Raw genomic sequence first — 20078 nt, 5'->3', positions numbered from 1 at the left:
TTCTGTGATGGAATATTCTCCACTTGCCTGGATGAATGCAGCTCCAACAACACTTGAGAAGCTCAACACCATCCAGGACAAAGCAGCTTGTTTGACTGACACCCCATCCACCAACTTAAACATTCACTCCCTTCATGACCAGCTCACAGAGGCAGCTGTGTGTACCATCTACAAGATGCACTGAAGCAACTTGTCAAGACCCCTTCAACAACACCTTCCAAACCTGTGACAAGGGCAGCAGACCTTTCAAAGAGCCAGTGCAGATACAATGGGCCGAATGGCCGCATTCTGTGCTGTAATGATTCTGTAATACTTGTGAATGAACTGACATTTCCAACTTTAGAAATGTAATGTGTTTATAAGCAAACTGCTTTTCCTGTTGACCAGGTGCCCACTCAGCGGGTTCCTATGAATGGATTATGTAGAGACTGTACTGAAGTTGAGGTGAAGGCACCATTTCAGGTGGTGGGTCTTCAACAGGCCTGGCAAGAAGATGGCCTGGCTCTTTATGTCTGTGTGGTGTCAATGATTCAGGGTCTGAACCCCAGCAAGCCCACATACAGTAGGAATCGGAAAAATAAGGTCAGTGTTATTCTGCTCATTCTATCCACGCTGACTCTTCTTAATCTCAAACAAAAACAAGAAATGCTGGATTCACTCAGCAGGTCTGGCAGCATCTGTGGAAAGAGAAGCAGAGTTAACGTTTCGGGTCAGTGACCCTTCTTCGGAAGAAGACCCTTCCGAAGAAGGGTCACTGACCCGAAACGTTAACTCTGCTTCTCTTTCCACAGATGCTGCCAGACCTGCTGAGTGAATCCAGCATTTCTTGTTTTTGTTTCAGATTTCCAGCATCCACAGTATTTTGCTCTTCTTAATCTCAATGTTGGTTTATGTACAGGATACTGAATGAAGAAAGATTAGTGCCTTGTAGTGTCCTTTTCATTTGTGCAGCGATATGTGTTGTCCACATACTACACTCCCTCCCATCTCAGTCCTCTCAACTTGCAGGGGCACAACTTTGGACCTTAGGATTTTGATTTTTCAGTTACTTGTAAGGTCAGACAGTACAGCAGTGGCTGTTGTTCCTGGGGTTTGGGTAACTAAGGGGGTAGACACTATCACTGGGATATTTGGTTGGAGAACTGGCTATCCTAGACTCCTCTTTTTGGTTATTCACAAAGGAGGAACTGCGAGGAACATCGTTATTTTACCAGCTGGTTGTGAAATTCTTATCCCAAACATGCTTGAAAGCAGTGATATGGTGGAGTAAGCAGCTGAATGATTCTCTTCAGGAGCAAATGTTCCCTCCATGTATCTACCTTCCCCCCGTTCGTCTCAACTCTGTGATCTCTGTCAACTCAGATCCCAAGGTGGGTTTGAATAAACTGTTTTGTTCGCATTGCGTACTCGCGGGTCTCACTGAGCATGAATCACACTGGGTGTATTCACTGTTAGTCACACTGGGAAGATGTGAAAGCTAATATAATAAGCACAGGATCTTAGAATATGTGACTTTGATCAAAATTTGGACTTAGCTCCTCTGTCCTTGGTTTTTACACAGGCTGTTAAGAAAATATTTGAGATTGAGATGGGGTTTTACTGGCAGACATTAGAGACAGACGAGAGCTACTGTCCCTCTGCGACTGAGATCGGTGAGAGCTGTGAGGAGAAGCCTGAGGTAAGGGCAGGATCACACACTGCACTCATGTGCCCGTGTTAGCATGGACTGAAATAAAAACAGAAAATGCTGAAATAACTCAGCAGGTCAGGCTGTGTAGAGAGAAACACAGTTAACATTTCAGGTCAATGACATTTTATCAGAATACTGTCTTCTGAGTATTTCTGGCATTTTATGTTTTTATTTTATATTAGAATGGAACTGGCTTGTGTGAACATCCAGTCAGGTCCATAGTTAATGCTGGGCCACAGGAATAAAGAGATGCACATCCCAAGTGTTGGTAATGCTTACACTGACTTAGCATCATGAGAACTGGCTGTCATGTTGTACAGCGCTTGTACACAGTATCAGTACTCCAACAAATACCTACTCAGAATCACAGAATAATACAGTGCAGAAGAGGCCCTTCGACCCATCGAGTCTGCACCGATGCATTAAAAACACCTGACCTGTCCACCTAATCCCATTTGCCAGCACTTGGCCCATAGCCTTGAATGTTATGACATGCCAAGTGCTCATCCAGGTACTTTTTAAAGGATGTGAGGCAACCTGCCTCTACCACCCTCCCAGGCAGGGCATTCCAGACCATCACCACCCTCTGGGTAAAAAAGTTCTTCCTCAAGTCCCCCTTAAACCTCCTGCCCCTCACCTTAAACTTGTGACCCCTCGTAACTGACCCTTCAACTAAGGGGAACAGTTGCTCCCTATCCACCCTGTCCATGCCCTCATAATCTTGTACACCTCAATCAGGTCATCCCTCAGTCTTCTCTGCTCCAGTGAAAACAACCCAAGCCTATCCAACCTCTCTTCATAGCTTAAATGTTCCATCCCAGGCAACATCCTGGTGAATCGCCTCTGCACCCCCTCCAATGCAATCACATCCTTCCTATAATGTGGTGACCAGAATTGCACACAGTACTCCAGCTGTGGCCTTACCAAAGTTCTGTACAACTCCAACATGACCTCCCTGCTTTTGTAATCTATGCCTCAATTGATAAAGGCAAGTGTCCCATATGCCTTTTTCACCACCCTATTAACCTGCCCTTCTGCCTTCAGAGATCTATGGACAAACACGCCAAGGTCCCTTTGTTCCTCGCAACTTCCCAGTGTCAGGCCATTCATTGAATAGTTCCGTGTCACATTACTCCTTCCAAAGTGTATCACCTCACACTTTTCAGGGTTAAATTCCATCTGCCACTTTTCTGCCCATTTGACCATCCCGTCTATATCTTCCTCTAACCTAAGACACTCCTACTGGAGGAAATTAGGGACCAATTCCATAAATGCAGCATACCAATAGTGGGCCATGTCCACCACCACACATACCAGGAAACTACAAGCAAACTCTCTGCCAGTACAGTCTGTCTGTAAGTTTGTCCCTTATACGTGAAGGATAACATTGCTTTAGATGCTTACTGAGAACTAAAGTACCAGTTGCTTGATTTTCTTTTATTCGTTTCATGGGATGTGGGTGTCGCTGGTAGGCCAGCATTTATTGCCCATCACTAATTACCCTTGAGAAGGTGGTGGTGAACTGCCTTCTTGAACCGCTACAGTCCATGTTGGGTAGGTACACCCACAGTGCTGTTAGGAAGGAATTCCAGGATTTTGACCCAGCTACAGTGAAGGAATGGTGATACAGGTCCAAGTCAGGATGGTGTGTGACTTGGAGGGGAACTTGCAGGTGGTGGTGTTTCCATGCATCTGCTGCCCTGTCCTTCCACATTGTAAAGGTCATGGGTTTGGAAGGTGTTGTTGAAGGAGATTTGTTGAGTTGCTGCAGTGCATCTTGTAGATAGTACACACTGCTGCCACTGTGCATCGATGGTGGATGGCTTGTATGTTTAAGATGGTGCATGGGATGCTGATCAAGCAGGCTGCTTCGACCTGGATGGTATCGAGCTTCCTGAGTTGTGCCTTGTAGATGGTGGACAGGCTTTGGGGAGTCAGGAGATGAGTTACTCATTCCCAGTCTCTGCCCTGCTCTTGTAGACACCATGTTTATGTGGCTGGTCCAGTTCAATTTCAGTCAACGGTAACCCTCGGATGTTGTTAGTTGGGGATTCAGCAATGGTAATGCCATTGAATGTCATGGGGAGATGGTTAGATTCTCTCTTGTTTGAGATGGTCATTGCCTGGCACTTGTGTGGTGTGAATGTTACTTGCCACTTATCAACCTAAGCCTGGATATTGTCCAGGTCTTGCTGCATTTCTACATGGACTACTTCAGTATCTGAGGAGTCGCGAATGGTGCTGAACATTGTGTAGTCATCAGTGAACATCCTCACTTCTGACCTTACGTTGAGGGAAGGTCATTGATGAAGCAGCTGAAGATGGTTGGGCCTAGAACACTACCCTGAGGAACTCCTGCAGCAGTGTCCAGAGGCTGTGATGATTGACTTCCAACAACCACAACCATCTGCCTTTGTGCTAGGAACGACTCCAACCAATAGAGAGTTTTCTGCCTAATTCCCATTGACTTCAATTTTGCTAGGGTTACTTAATGTCATACTCAGTCAAATGCTGCCTTGATATCAAGGGCAGTCACTCTCACCTCACCTCACCTCACCTCTTGAGTTCAGCTCTTTTGTCCATGTTTGGACCATGTTTGATTCATTTCAACATTACTGTATTTCAGGTTACCATGGCGCTAGTGTTTGAGAACTTATTGGTTAATCCTACAGCCCTTCACCACACACTGCAGGTCATCCTTGGCTATGGTATGGATATCTGTGGCCTTCGATTACTCTACCCTTCGCACAGACTCCTGGCTGAGAGTGCAGGTAAACAGAGTGCAAAGCCAAACGTGACCAGTAATAGAGACTATGTATTCTAAATTAGTCTGAGCACTAGAATCACTCATTAGTCCTTTTGGTCAGCAAGTTAGCAAGTCCTGGCCTGGATTCACTCACTCGAATCTGCCCACTCGCAAGTCTTTCTCTACGCAACAAAAGATGTAATAGAATCCAAACCCATAGTTACATCAATTACTTGATCGGCAATTAGAGTCATAGACTCATAGAGAGCAATTGTTCACACGTTTGCAGTTTGATATGGGTTACAGTGTTTTCTCTCTCCATAGGTAAACTGCCTTCTGCGTACACTCCAGATGATGCTGACCCAAGGCCTGTATTGGCATTCGCACTGAGAGGTTTGAATGCTGGTACATTGTGGATGGACATTGTTGGGCCCTCTGATCCTCAGCTGGCCAGTGTGACAGACCAGCACTCCATCAATGCTCTTTACTGTAAGCATCGTGATGAGCCACTCCTCTACTTCCCACATCAGGAAAGCCGTGTCCACTGGGAGCTCTGTGTGTGGTTCGGTGGAAGGATTCCTGAAAATGGGATTGTACGAGTCGGCATTCAGAACCCTGGCAGGAAAAACAGCTCGAAATGCAGGTATGCAACACACTGAAATGAAAGTTACAATGAGGAATCGGGGAACCCCACAGAGATTCTACTGTAGTGCAGCTGTCCCTCAGTACGGCTCCCACTGCATAAGCAATCCTGTCCCATTGTATTAAATGCTTAATTCTTGGAGTGTGGTTTGAACAAATGACTTCTGACTCCGAGGTGAGAGTTCAACTGCTGAGCCAAGCTGACAGAAGAATCAAGAGAAGTAAATCAAAAATATTTTTCTTAAAAAGCTTGACATATGCATGTTTTAGATTCACAGCCTGATTTTGTTTCAACTGTTCCAATTCTTCATCCACAGATCTAACAGTCTCCATTCTACAGGAACCCACACAGACTCCAGAGAGTCCTGCAGGCCTCCTGCTGCACTTGTTGCGACCATTAGAGGTAAATGCCCTAGATCCCACCACGCAGACAGAAGATTGTACAAGTAGGACACAGATTGAAGGTTTTGCGCAAGAGATGCAGGGGGGAATGTAAGGAAGAACTCTTTTACGCAGTGGGTGGTAATGACCTGGAACCCGCTGCCAACGAGGGTGGTGGAAGTGGTGACAATAAATGATTTCAAAAGGAAATTGGATGGACATTTGAAGGAAATAAACTTGCAGGGCTATGGGGATTGAGCAGGGGTGTGGGACTGACTGGATTGTTCTGTGGAGAGCTGGCATGGCCTCGATGGGCCAAATGGCCTCCTCCTATGCTGTAAATGACTCTCTGAGTCTAAGCAACTGAGGGCCCTGCTCCCAATCAAGAAGCTGTGGGTTTACACTGATTCTCGGTGGAAGATTCAGGTTCCAGTCTGGCCCGTGAAGAATAATATACCCTCACTGTAAGGTATGACTGTACCATTCCTCTCAAGACCCTTTAATATTCCTCTTTGTTAAGCATCTGCTGCAACTCACTCCAGACCTGAGGGAAGCAGTCAGTTCCAGTGACTGTGACTTATGATGTACCGAGGCAAGCCCTGGCAACAGCATATGATGGCCTCCAGCAACTCAGTGCCCTCCTGCTTAACTCTGCTGCCCTGTTGGTGAGGAAGGGGCTGTTCCCAGCTGATGCATGATGATGGGGAATGGATAATTTCAAGCTGCCGCTTCCTGCCCTTCAGCACTCAGTCAATAATATGCAGATTGCAGGCTCCACCATAAACAATTATCCCTCTTTATATTTTGAAAGAAACACTGAATTTTTCACTTTTGCTTTTATCCCAGCTGACCTATTTCTACTAGTGTCTCCTGCTGTGCCACCTTGTTGCTATGGAGACATAATATCCGTCTGTACCAGGCGAGGATTCAGTTTACAGGGTATGCGACGCCTTCGGTTGTCTCCAAAGAGAGCTGGGAGCCTTGGGATTGCAAGTATGCAGGTACAGCACACCAAGAGAAGGTCAGGGGTCATGGTAAAAGGGTATGGCACAGTGGGAGAAGGTCAGAGGTCATGGGAAGTGGGTACAGCACACTGGGACAAGGTCAGGGATCACATTAAGGAGGTTCGAGAGAGATGATAGAGTTGAGGTGCAGATCACTCATGATCTAATCTTAACAGGCTTGAGAGGCTGAATGGTCTCCTTTTTCTGTGCATTAGTTAATCAAGGAGATCCAGAATGGATTTGTTAAAGCAAGTCATGGTTGACAAATTTAACAAAGTTTGGTTAAATAAAAACAATACTGTGGGTCTGGTAGAAATTTCCTTTAAGAAGGCATTCTTAAACTCACAGAAGCCTAATTAAAAGTTTATGCGTAAGATATGAAGAAATGCGGCAGGGACAAAAGCTGTTTGAAGGACAGGCAACAAAGACTTAGGATAAGTGGATGTTTCTCAGACTGGAAGAGTCAGTGCTGGGTCCAGTCTTTTTCTTGGTTATATATAGATGATTTGTATTTAGGCATCGTGAGCCCCATATTGAAAAGTAAGTTTGGTACACAGTAAAGAGGAAGGTAACAGACTGCACAGAGACATAGACAGGAAAACAGAATGGACAGAGAGTTGTGGCAGTGTGGAATACTTTGCCACAGGGAATGGTTGAAGTAAAGACCGTTGCATCTTTTAAGGCAAAAATTGACACATTTAAATAATTCCGATTTCACATGTCAAGAAGACTATGAGATGGTACCTCCCCGGTGTAAAGAGCCACAAGATGGTAATCACCATTGTAAAAGGGACCATGGGTTGAGATCTTGCCAGTAAGAGGTGAGTGCAGGATAAAGTTGTGTGAGTAGTATTGGGGCATTTGAGATGCAACAGATCTGGTGAGAATGTATTTAGTGGATTGTGGATTACTGGATAATGAACAGTTGAATAACTTGCAACCCATTGTTTGTTGGGAGCTGTAGTTCTCATGAAATTTCCATTGCCATTGCAGATCCCAGTGTTTTGCCGAACTGGAGCCCTAATTCCTCAAGATACTGGTGGCCCTCCCAATGCTGAGCTGCCCTGTCCCTGCTTTGTGCTACTTATAAGGAAAGAAAATGCAAGTCACCACGTTGTCAGCTTACTGAAAGGTACAACAGTCAGAATATTTCACCAGTATGGAGCTGTTGGTTGAGTTTTTGCAGCAGCAACAGGTCCTAACTGAGCTTCAAATTCCTCTACAGTTACTGGTTTGCCACCATTATCACAGCTGTTCATACACTGCATTGTACTCACATTGTACTTCTGTCCTGCTATAGGTTTAGCGAATGAGCTGGCAGAACAGGGATTACTCGGAGGTGTGCGGAACAGGCTTCCCCCTGATAATGAATTTGAGATTGAATCTTGTTTTCATGTGACTCCCTACTCTGAACAAACACTTCAGGGATTAGGTAAGATTTCACAATAGATGGCGAGCAGGGGGAAACCTCTGACAGATGGAGTACCTGGCTAGTAGCAGGGATCCTAGAGTCCAATGGCTCAGGCTTCTTTCAGATCAATATTTTTTCTTTGCTCATGGGATGAACCGCTGCAATCCATTTGGTATAGGTACACCCGCAGTGTTGTTAAGGGAGTGAGTTCCAGGATTTTGACCCAGTGAAAGAAAAACACTGTATTTCCAAGTAAGGATGGTGTGTGACTCGGAGCGGAACTTGCAGATGGTGGTATTCAACGTTACCTCTAATTTTCTTTTGTTGTGCGCAGTCTGTTCATTTAAGTGCACAAGCTCTTTAATTTTTTTTTGCATGGCTGCGCACGTGTGGTAACTTAAAGAGGCCAACTTGTGCAGAGCCTGTGTGGGAACTTCTAGGCAGGTTAGAGCGAACATTGGTGGTGTTCCCATGTGTTTTTCTAGGTGGAAGAGCTTGTGGGTTTGAAAGGTGCTGTCGAAGGAGTTGCTGCAGTGCATCTTGTAGATGCTAAATATTGCTGCCACTGTATGCTGGTAGCAGAGGGAGTGAACGTTTAATGTGGTGGATGGGCACCGATCAAGTGGGCTGCTTTGTCCTGGATGGTGTTGAGCTTCTTGAGTGTTGTTGGATCTGCACTCATCCAGGCAAGTGGAGAGTATTCCATCACACTCCTGACTTGTGCCTTGTAGATGGTGGACAGGTTTTGGGGAGACAGGAGGTGAGTTCCTTGCCGCAGAATTCCTAGCCTCAGACCTGGCTTTTGTACCCACAGTATAGATATATGGCTGGTCCAGTTGAGTTTCTGGCCAAGTGTAACTCCCAGGCTGTTGATGGTGGGGGATTCAGTGATGGTAACGCTGTTGAATGTCAAGGGGAGATGGTTTGATTCTCTTTTGGAACTGATCATTGCCCGACACTTGTGTAGCGTCAATGTTACTTGCCACTTATTAGCCAATGCCGTTCAGGTCTTTCTGCATGCGGGCAGGAACTGCTTCTTTATCTGGGGAGTTGTGAATGGAACTTAAAATTGTGTAATCATTAGCGAACATCCCCACTTTGACCATATGATGAAGGGAAGGTCATTGATGAAGCAGCTGAAAATGGTTGGACCTGGGACACTACCCTGAGGAACTCCTGTAGTGATATCCTGGGGTTGGAATGACTGGCGTCCGACAACCACAGTCAATTTCCTTTGTGCTAGGTATGACTTCAGCTGGTGGAAAATTTTTCCCTGATTCCCATTGACTTCAATTTTGCTAGGGCTCCTTGATGCCATACTCGGTCAAATGCTGCTTTGATGTCAAGGGCAGTCACCATCACCATCACTTCACCTCTGGAATTCAGTTTTTTGTTTTGTCCATGTTTCGACCAAGGCTTTAATTAATGAGGTCTGGAGCCCTGGCAGAACCCAAACTGAGCATCAGTGAGCAGGTGATTGGTGAGTAAATGCCGCTTGAAAGCACTGTTAATAACACCTTCTATCACTTTGCTGATGATTGAGAGTAGACTGACAGGTTGGTATTTGGCTGGATTGGATTTGTCCTGCTTTTTGTGGACAGAACCTACCTGGGCAATTTTCCACATTTATTTATTTATTTTTATTTCGAGATACAGCACTGAAGCAGGCCCTTTGGCCCACCGAGTCTGTGCCGACCATCAACAACCCATTTATATTAATCCTACACTAATCCCATATTCCTACCACATCCCCACCTGTCCCTATATTCCCCTACCACCTCCCTATCCTAGGGGCAATTTATAATGGCCAATTTACCTATCAACCTGCAAGTCTTTGGCTATGGGAGGAAACTGGCGAAAACCCACGCCGTCACAGGGAGAACTTGCAAACTCCGCTCAGGCAGTACCCCGAATTGAACCCGGGTCGCTGGAGCTGTGAGGCTGCGGTGCTAACCACTGCGCCACTGTGCAGCCCCAAATTGTCAGGTAGATACCAGTGTTGTAGCTGTACTAGAACAGCTTGGCTAGGGGTACAGCAAGTTCTGGAGCAAAAGTCTTCAGTACTGTGGCCGGGATGTTGAGGTCCATAGCCATTGCATGGTCCAGTGTACTCAGCCATTTCTTGATAGCACATTGAGTAAATTGAATTGGCTGAAGACTGGCATCTGTGATGCTGGGACCTCAGGGTTCATCCGTGAGGCCCTTCTGGCTGAAGATAATTGCAAACGCATCAGCCCTGTCTTTTGCACTGAAGTGCTGCGCTTCGCCATCATTGAGGATGGAGATGTTGGTGGTGTCGCTTCTGGTTAGTTGTTTAATTGTCCGCTACCATTCTGGGACATTGGCTGAAAGGTATGATTCAGTGAGTATGACTAAATCTGTGTGGCAGCTCTCCTAATTTTGGCACAAGTCCCCAGATGGTGGTGAGGATAACTTTGCAGCCTCGACTGGACTGGGCTTTGTCGTGTCCGGTGGTGGGTTGATGCCTGGTGGTCTGTCCGATTTTTTTATTCTTATTTCTTGTAGTGGTTTAATACAACTGAGTAACTTGCTGGATCATTTCAGAGGCGGTTAAGAGTCAACCACATTGCTGTGGGTCTGGAGTCACATGTAGGCCAGACCGGGTAAGGACAGCAGCTTTCCTTCCCTAAAGGACAAGAGTGAACCAGGTGGGTTTCTGTGACAATCCAGTAGTTTCATTACTGGGACTAGTTTTTTTTAAATTCCCAATTTATTTATTTAATTGAATTTAAATTCCCCAGCTACCTTGGTGGGATTTGAGCTTGTGTCTCTGTATCATTAGCCCAGGCAACTAATACTGGCCTTGCCAGCAACATCACATCCCATGAAAGAATAAGAGAAAGGCCTCTAGATTACTAGTCCAATAACATTGCCATTATGCTAACTGCACCCATGTTCCTTATAGGGCCTGCATCCATTCTAGAACTGTAATCCGTGTACTTAGAAGTGAAAAGCATTAGCAATTAATTTTCTGTGCAGTGGATTGAGGTGATGGAACTGCTTTCTGCCTGTAGGAGGACCTCTTAGTGCCGTGCCCCATTCTGCCAATCTGACTCTGGATGTGCTATATAAACATAACTTTGTGTCCAATCCTGAACTGGAGCAAGTTGTTGTCCTCACACTAACTGGACCCACAGCCTTGAAGAATGCTGGGATCTGTTTGCGGGATCTTCTACGCCCTCTATCAAACAAATCACACAAATCATCAGGTGAGGCAGCTTACCACAATTTTGGATTTATTTTAGCCTCTTTCATGTAAAGAATTATCTGGGGGTTTCACAGAAAAGTGTAAGGAAAACAGACATTCAGCTAAGAATGGAGCGGGCGAGATGGGTGACCAAAGACTAGCACAGAGAGATGGGCTTTGAGGATTTCAAAGGTGTACAGTGTGACAGAGGACTAAGTGTGGAGTTACAGAGAGAAGGGCTGGGGTCTGGATACACTGCTAGCATTGGAGGGTTGAGGGGCAGATGCACAAAATGTCAGTCAGAGGATTCGGGCAGTTCAGGGCTGGAGAGGATTGCAGATGCATTGTTTGTCTGAGCTCATTGAGGGTTTTAAAGATGAAGTGTAGGTCAGCGAGGACAGCAGTGGCATCCGAGTGGGGCAGGATGAAGATAAGTCAGGGATTATGGAGGATGTAGGATGGGTGCCAGCCAATGTTAGAGTCAGCAATAATAAAAACAAAAAATGCTGGAAATACTCAACAGGTCTGGCAGCATCTGTGGAGAGAGAAGCAGAGTTAATGTTTCAGGTCAGTGACCTTTCATCAGAACTCCACAGATGCTGGCAGACCTGCTGAATATTTCCATCATTTTTTGTTTTTATTTCAGATTTCCAGCATCTACAGTATTTTGCTTTTATATTAGAGTCAATAAGTCTGGAGGTGATAAAGTCATGTACAAGGCCCTGGGGTTGAAGAGTTGGGGCATGGTGTGCTGGTTGAAGCACGTGGGCTTTGTAATGGAAATAATGTGAAGTGTGAAGCTCAGCATCAAACAGGACAGCAAAGTTCAGCCAAAGACAGTAGCTGAAATCATTGGCATGGCTGGTGAGTGTCAGAGCTGAAGACAATGGCTTGGACCTCCTGGGGTTGAGCTGGAGGAACTTATGGCTCATCAAAGCCTGAATATCAGACCAAGCCTGAAATTAAACAAATGCAACAAACCAGAATGCTTTATTTAATTCTGGTTTTCATGCACCAGGGCTATTCTGAAACTCTGGGCTTTTTGCACCTGTGTCAACTGTTTTGAATCAGTTTGGTCAGCTTTTACCGGTAGTGGTGGTTGGTCTGTATGAGTTGTAGATGTGTAATATACAGGTGTACATGGGGAATGTCTCTAACCTGTAGTTCCCTCCTCAGGTGATGACCTAATGGATGGAGGCTTTGAGCTTCTGGGATTGAAATGGTTGCCACATCTAAGCCGAAGCCAGGCCAAGGAATTGACCCCATTCGAAGTGGGCGACAGACACTGGCAGGCGAGCATTGACTGCCTGGTATCCAGTCCCGCTCTAGTGTGTGTGCTGCGGCGTGTGGGTGCCTTCAAAGCATTGGCTGCAATCCTCACTGCGACCAAACCCAGGGCTAGTTTGTTCAAGGAAAACCACAGCAACCTGGAGAAAGTAATGTCGCCAACCCCAGAGCTGGCCTTCAGACAGGCAGCTTTGTTCTTCACTGACAGGGAGCTCATGTCAGGTAGGATGCACGTTTCATCATAGGTCACTCTTAAAGGGACAGAAAAATATTTCTTACACTTCCTGAAGAGGGGGGAGACCTAAAATACAGCCAGATTGAAATTAGCTTTCATATCCATTTCTCATTTGCAATCTACAGATATGACAGGAATTCTGCAGTGTTATGGGTCGGCTTTTCATTTTAAAACTATGTTCACTTTTTCCTCATAAGTTCAACCTTTACATACAAATCAGAACTGCCATGATCCCAGCATCTGCAGTATTTTGCTTTTTTATTCGGGGGTGAATTGACTGTGCACTGTCCCTTTAAGGAAGTTTGTGCTGCAGGAATCAGTTAGTCATCTTCCTTCAGGTGTGAGGCAATCCTTCCATTCTTTACTTTTTCAGTTTCAGCCTTCTCTGACAGAGACTGATCAATCACTGTCTGTTGGCTTTGCTTTAGCTGTTAGTATGGAGTTAGAAACATTCCTGACTTTGAGCGAAGCCTGAGAACAGGTTTTCCCAGTTCACCTGAAGTCTTCTAGGATCATACTAATCTCATTGAACCTCAGGCCCATTCCACTGCCCGGGTTCAGGATTTACATCAAGCCCTGTCGATCCTTCCCTGCAGCAGATTCATTGCCGATTCCATCCATCACTGCTCCAGGTTCAGCTCACAGGCAGTGTGATAGACTTAGTCACTGCCAGGCAATCCTGACCTCCAGAATGTCCAATCTCAGCTGCTCCTGCCCAGGGAGACCTCAATATCTACACACCTGGCCAGGCAGAGCTTTGGAACATTCGTCTCATCCTCCATTACTGTCTGAATCAGGCTGAGCTGTTGGCTTGCCCAGCAGTCTGTAGCCTGTTGTCAGTCAGCAATGTGGCAGAGGTGAACAGAGCACCTGGGTTCACATCTTATCATATCCTTTGAGCAATACCACATGGATTGCTGCCGTTCAAGAAGGCGGCTCACCACCTTCTCAGCGGCGATTAAGGATGAACAATAAATACTGGCCTTGCCAGCGATGCCCACATCCCATGAACAGATAAACAATAGAGCATTGGAAAAAGTTAACTCAGGACCAAAAAACTCAGGCTTTTACTCCCACTATTTATTATCCCCCAAACTTTGGGAGATTTCAACCAACCCTGGGCCTCGGCCTTTGAAGAACTGCCTCTTGTAGCCATCTTCCAATAGTAAAAATTGGACAAATGGCTTTTAGATGAAAAGCCACTTAAAGAGTCAGTGTTGGTCTGATTTTTCCTGTTGTATTACATATATTCTCATGACATGAACTATATCAGAAGTGGAAGCTGCTGGCATCTAAAGGTACATCCATTTAATTCCTTTGAGAACAGTTTCATTCCCGTCCGCTTGCAACAGCTCAGGGTGTTGGTCTGATTATTGAATTGCTCCTATATTTATATATACACTGTATCATCCACAGATCCAGGGGCCCGGCCGTTACTGATGTACCTATCTTCCTCTCTCAGGTCTGGGAACACCAAGGCGGGTATGTATAATCACCTGGGCATGAAGCAGGAGTTTTGGTAATGATAAAAATGATAATTCATAGACAATATAACAAAGACTGATCTCTGACTGTGGCTGTGATTGCCCTATGTCACTGTGTTATGAAAATTGATAATGGCTGGAATAAAGCCAGCCAGCCAGCCAGTATGGACTGTGTCACTGTGTGTCTCTGAGACTGATAACAGTCTGCTGAACCTATTGTTCATGTTCTGTTTGTATCTCTCGTATAAGATTCAAACTCTTAAAACAGCCTATCTGTCTATGACCATTCTTCAACTTGTTTCAGGTAAAGAAACACAAACTGTCAACACAGAATCCATTTTCAGCTACATGCTGCTTGGTAAGTGCTAAGTGGATATCTATCACCTGTAGAAAGGCCATGTTATGCTGTCCATATAATTCAGTGACACATATCCTCTACCTCACCAAAGAAATGAATGACAAATAGATTACAAACAAATGTTGCTTTTGAACCTTGGTAGATCTTCCAGAGTTGCCCTATTCATCTTCTGCCCTGCAGGTTATATATCCCTAAGCCATCTGGGTTTAATAGTCTGTCATTGTTGTAGTTGATGTAATGTCCATGATTGTGCTGCTGTTGGTTGCAGGTGCCCAGCCTTTGCTTACAGTGCTGGTTATCAAACCCTCCGCTTGGCCACATCATCTCCTCAAGATACTCCGCAAGTTAGACCGGGAGCACTTCTGTATTGTTGGGATGAAACTCATCAGTTTGGATTCAGAAAAAGCCTCACTTCTGACTCCAGACAGCATTCAGCAGGTGCGTAAGATTGAATGAATTTGCCTTTATACTGAAGAGTCCTAATTGACATAAACCCTAGGGGATCCCAAGAACACAAGAAATAGGAGCAGAAGTAGAGCATATGGCCCATCGAGCCTGCTCCACTATTCAGTACGATCATGGCTGATCTTGGTCTTCAATTTCACTTTCCCACCTGCTCCCCATATCCCCTGGGACCCTGCAAGACCAAAAATCTATCTATCCCAGCCTTAAATATATTCAATGATGGAGCATCCACAACCCTCTGGGGTAGAGAATTCCAAAGATACACAACCCTTTGAGTTTAGTAATTTCTCCTCATCTCAGCCCTGAATGATTGGCCCCTTATCCTGAGACCGTGTCCCCGTGTTCTAGATTCCCTGACCAATGGGAACAATCTCTCAGCTTCGACCCTGTCAAGCCTTTTCAGAATCTTGTAGGTCTCAATTAGATCACCTCTCATTCTTCTAAACTCGAGAGAATATAGGCCCAATTTACTCAGCCTCTCATCATAAGACAACCCCCTCATCCCAGGGACCAATTTAGTAAATCTTCGCTGCACTGCCTCCAGTGCAAGTATATCCTTTCTTAAATGTGGAGACCAAAACTGCACACAGTATTCCAGGTGCGGTCTCACCAAAACGCTGCACAGTTTTACTAAGACTTCTTTATTCTTGTACTCCAATCCCTTTGCAATAAAGGCCAACATGCCACTTGCCTTCCCAATAGCCTGCTGCACCTGCATGTTAACTTTGTGCGTTCCTTGTACAAGTACCCCCGAGTCTCTCTGAACATCAACACATAGCAGTTTCACACTTTTAAAAAAATATTCTGCTTTTTTATTTTTACAACCTAAGTGAACAATATCACACTTCCCTACATTATACTCCATTTGCCATCTTGTTGCCCACTCACTTAACCTGTCTATATCTCTTTGCAGCCTCCCTACATCCTCATTAATATAGAATGCAAATAGCTGCGACCCCAGCACTGATCCTTGCAGCACCCCACTATTCACTGCCTGACAATTTGAAAATGCCCCATTTATGCCCACTCTCTGCTTCCTGCCTGTTAATCAATCCTCTATCTACGCTAATATATTGCCCCCAACACCATGAGCCCTTATCTTGACTATTAATCTTTTATATGGCACCTTATCGAATGCCTTTTGGAAATCCAGGTATACTCCATCCACTGGTTCTCCTTTATCTACCCTACTAGTTACATCCTCAAAAAACTCTAATAAATTTGTCAAACAGGATTTCCCTTTAGTAAAACCATGCTGACTTGTTCTAATCATACTATGCTTTTCCAAGTGCAATGTTAAGATTTCTTTAATAATAGTTTCCAGCATCTTCCCGACAATTGATGTTAGGCTAACTGGCTGTAGTTCCCTGTTTTCTCTCCACTTCTTTTCTTGAAAAGCGGTGTTTCCAGATGGGGATCACTCATTTGGCTAATAGCAAGTGCAAGTATGCCTGTCGGGTATATCTCTATAGTAGCAGTGGTTTGAGCTCTTCCAGTGGAGCTGTGCACAGTTGTCTCGCACTCAATCCTTACCCACTCTGTCCAAACAGCACAGCTAGTCAGGCAGCCAGGTTAGTTAATCTCCTGACTCTTGTCCTGGTATAGTGACTCCTCAGATACCGAAGTAGTCTGTGACTGCATGCAGCAAAAGCTGGGCATTTAGGCTTGGGCTAACTTGGTCACGCAAGTGCTAGGCAATGGCCATCTCCAAGAAGAGAAAATCTAATGATTTTCCCTTGACATTCAATGACATTACCATCCCTGAATACCCCACCATCAACATCCTGGGGATTACCATTGATTAGAAACTGAACTGGACCAGCCATATAAATACCGTGGCTACAAGAGCAGGTCAGAGGCTGGGAAATCTGTGGTGAGTAACTCACCTCTAGATTCTCCAAAGCCTGTCCACCATCTACAAGGCACAAGTCAGGATGAAATACGCTCCACTTTCCTGCATTAGTGCAGTCCAACAACACTCAAGAAGCTCGACATCATCTAAGACAAAGCAGCCCACTTGATCGGCACCCCATCCACAACCTTAAATATTCACTCCCTCCACCACTGGTGCATAGTGGCAGATGTGTGAACTATCTTTAAGATGCAGTGTAGCAACTTGCCAATGTTCCTTCGACAGCACCTTCCAAACCCGCGACCTGTACCATCTAGAAGGACAAGGGCAGCAGATGTATGGGAACACCACCACCTGCAAGTTCCCCTCCAAGTCACACACCATCCTAACTTGGAAATTTATTGCTGTTCCTTTGCTGTCGCTGGGTCAAAATCCTGGAACTCCCTCCCTAACAGCGCTGCAGGTGTACCCGCACCAGATTGACTGCAGCAGATCAAGGCAGCAGCTCACCACCATGTTCTCAAGGGAAATTAGGGATGGGCAACAAATGCTGGCCTTGCCAGGGATGCTCACATCCTGTGAACGAATAAACATAAAAAAAAAATACGATGACATGAAGACATGTGATATATTCTAGGTAATGCGTGACTTGGAGAACCTCCTTGTCTTTATATTCAATTCCTGGATGTATAAAACCTAGAGTCCCATTTTCCTTCTTCATATGCTCCCACCTTTAAAGATCTCTATACCTGGTCCCCTGGATCTTGCTGTTCCTCGACTCTGTTAAACATCTTGCCATTTGTGGTCTCCTGCCTTTCCCAATGCTCAGCTACCTAACTGCCCACGCCATTAAACTGTCCACTGCCCTCTTGCAATCTCTGGCAGTCTCCTCACTCTTTGCTCTTTCCCACACTTCTAATTTGGTGTCATCAGCAAACTATACTATCATTCCTCTTCTGCCTTTCCAGGCATCTCCTTTTCTCTTTTTTGGGGAGAACATTTGATGTCGGCCATCTTTTTTCCTGAAAGCCCTTGACATAATTCTGTTATGCTTGGTGCCTCGGATTCCCTTTCTGACCTGTTCACATTCCCTCCTGCTAACCACAAACAAATAAAAAAGAAGCACTGGTTATCTGTTCCTCACATTTATCACCCTTTTAGTATAAAAAAAATTCCGCCTGTATTTCCTGTTTTCTTCTGCTGAGGAAGGAATGTTGGCCAGGACACTGCTGTTCAAATAGTGCCATGGGATCTTTTACATCCATCTGGGTAGATGGGGCCTCTGGTTAACGTCCCATTCGAAAGACAATACCTCTGACAGTGCAGCATTCCCTCAATACTGCAGCAGCTGTCAAGTGCTAGAGTGAAAATTGACCCAAAGCCTGTCTCAGAGGCAAGAGTACCACTAACTGAGCCAAGTTGATAGTTTAGAAAAACTATAGACTAAATAGTATGAACAAGAAGTTATTTAATATATTACGTGTGTTGGGTGGAATTAACCATTTCCCACTGGTGCCATATAAAAGCCAAGCAGAACGGTACATTTCACTATTGGTGTTCTGTGACTCAACACTGACACTTGCTGGTTGGTGCACTCTTGACCCTCAATATCTGAACTGTTTCCAGGACCCAGGACTGGTGAAATGCAGCATTGATTCCCTAACCTCAGGTGCTTCTGTCATTTTGTGTGTTCAACGAGATAATTCTGTGAAAAAGCTGCTTGACTTAGTTGGCCCTGAAGATCCTGAGGAGGCCAGAGTCCTGGATCAGTTCCTATGGAGAGGTCACTGTGGGACAGACTTAGTCCATAATGGCTTGTATGGTAAGTCATTTAACACATTAGCTCTAGGCACCCTGGTAGGTTTAATGCAATGTATCCATTTTACCAAACACATGTAGGATGAATAAGCTGTGGATCCTGTTTTGCTGCTGTCGTTTAAGACTGCTCCAGCATTCAGCTCTTCACACAGCTCAATAATGGGCCACCACATTAAAACTTAAAGGGGTAATCAGCTGACCAGTAGGTGTTGCATTCCTATAGATTTCACAGTTACGGTAGGATTTTGTCCCTCGCCCAATGGAAATGGGGTCCCTCCCACGCACCCCACAAAATCCATGAGTTCAGTGCTGGAGGGCATAAACCAACTAGGGGTAAAAATCGGCAGCTGCAAGTGTGACGATGTGATGGAATTTAGTAAGATATACCCCAATTCAGTAGTCGTCGTCTTGTTCACTTGCCACTGATACACGCAGTCACTGGCCCGAGAGTTGAAGACCTTCAGGGTTGCATCGCTCTGATGGTAGAGGGCATTCTAGGAGATGTTTCATTATTGGGATACGTCACTGCAGTCACAGTCAAGAGGTTGTTTGGCTGTGTCCCCACTTTTGCACAAGGGCTTTGCAGTGGCCGACACCAGTCCTGAGGCCATTGAGACACAGCCAATTAGGCCATGTTTCATTGGCTGCTGATGGGAGGAATTCCTCTGGGTCATGAGGCAACTCGTGTGCCTGTCAGTAGATGTGTCGACCAATCAGCAAGGCAGCTGCGGTGGAGGTTTACAGTCTAGGGGCTGGGCAGTGTGTAAGAAGCTGCCCCTCAATTTGAGCCTCTTTGATGCTGGCTCTTCCTGGAAGAGAGGATGACGAGGATCACTGGTCTGTTTTGTCTGTTCTAATGTTGATGTAACATCCTTATGGCAGGTACAGCAATACCAGCAAGTGGGTACAGATCATCCACTTTAGTAGTCTTCAGGTAGCCAATAATAGCTTGGCAAGTTGCGTTGAGGACGGGATCCAACTTCTTAACACAGGAAGAGCATTCCCAGACTGGGCAAACATTTTCAGCTGCTGAGTACACAGGTTGATAGGTAAATTGGCATTATAAATTGCCCCTAGTATAGGTAGGTGGTAGGGGAATTGAGGGAAGTTGGGGATGTGGTAGGAATATGGGATTAATGTAGAATTAGTATAAATGGGTGGTTGATGGTCGGCACAGACTCGGTGGGCCAAAGGGCCTGTTTCAGTGCTGTATCTCTAAATAAATAAATAAATAAAATAATGTTGTCAGGTCAGTTCCCTATTTAGAGTTAGCCAGCATCCTTAAGATGTTGTTCAGTAGTGTTTAGTATTTACATCCTTGACTGCAAAGTTAATGTATGTGAGAATGTAACAAAGCTTTGAGAGCATCAGCAGCACTTGAACTGCATAGTGCATATTTTGTTCAAAAAGCAAATACTATGGCTAGATGTGTGTGATCTAATCAAGAGTTCTGGAATAATCAGCTGGAATACTCATAGAAAATATATTTCCAGTTTG

At 45.2% G+C, this 20078-nt stretch overlaps 1 protein-coding gene across 2 annotated transcripts in view; it reads left to right on the top strand.

The window, feature by feature from the left end:
• The window catches only part of LOC137383584 (dynein axonemal assembly factor 8), a 106602-nt gene that overhangs the window by 58814 nt on the left and 27710 nt on the right, over window positions 1-20078 (top strand). For both annotated transcript variants that reach the window (XM_068056731.1, XM_068056732.1), the window contains exons 12-26: window positions 388-582; window positions 1182-1370; window positions 1562-1678; window positions 4317-4461; window positions 4761-5079; window positions 5396-5481; window positions 6306-6460; window positions 7457-7595; window positions 7764-7895; window positions 10910-11104; window positions 12259-12591; window positions 14021-14086; window positions 14393-14446; window positions 14715-14884; window positions 18390-18585. In XM_068056731.1, coding sequence (XP_067912832.1) covers window positions 388-582; window positions 1182-1370; window positions 1562-1678; window positions 4317-4461; window positions 4761-5079; window positions 5396-5481; window positions 6306-6460; window positions 7457-7595; window positions 7764-7895; window positions 10910-11104; window positions 12259-12591; window positions 14021-14086; window positions 14393-14446; window positions 14715-14884; window positions 18390-18585 — 2491 coding nt within the window. The remainder of the gene's footprint in view (window positions 1-387; window positions 583-1181; window positions 1371-1561; window positions 1679-4316; window positions 4462-4760; window positions 5080-5395; window positions 5482-6305; window positions 6461-7456; window positions 7596-7763; window positions 7896-10909; window positions 11105-12258; window positions 12592-14020; window positions 14087-14392; window positions 14447-14714; window positions 14885-18389; window positions 18586-20078) is intronic.

Source organism: Heterodontus francisci, chromosome 24 (genome assembly GCF_036365525.1).
Source record: "Heterodontus francisci isolate sHetFra1 chromosome 24, sHetFra1.hap1, whole genome shotgun sequence".
NCBI classification, from domain to species: Eukaryota; Metazoa; Chordata; class Chondrichthyes; order Heterodontiformes; family Heterodontidae; genus Heterodontus; species Heterodontus francisci.
Note: the sequence above shows the minus strand (reverse complement) of the source record. Positions and strands in the feature narration are given on the sequence as shown.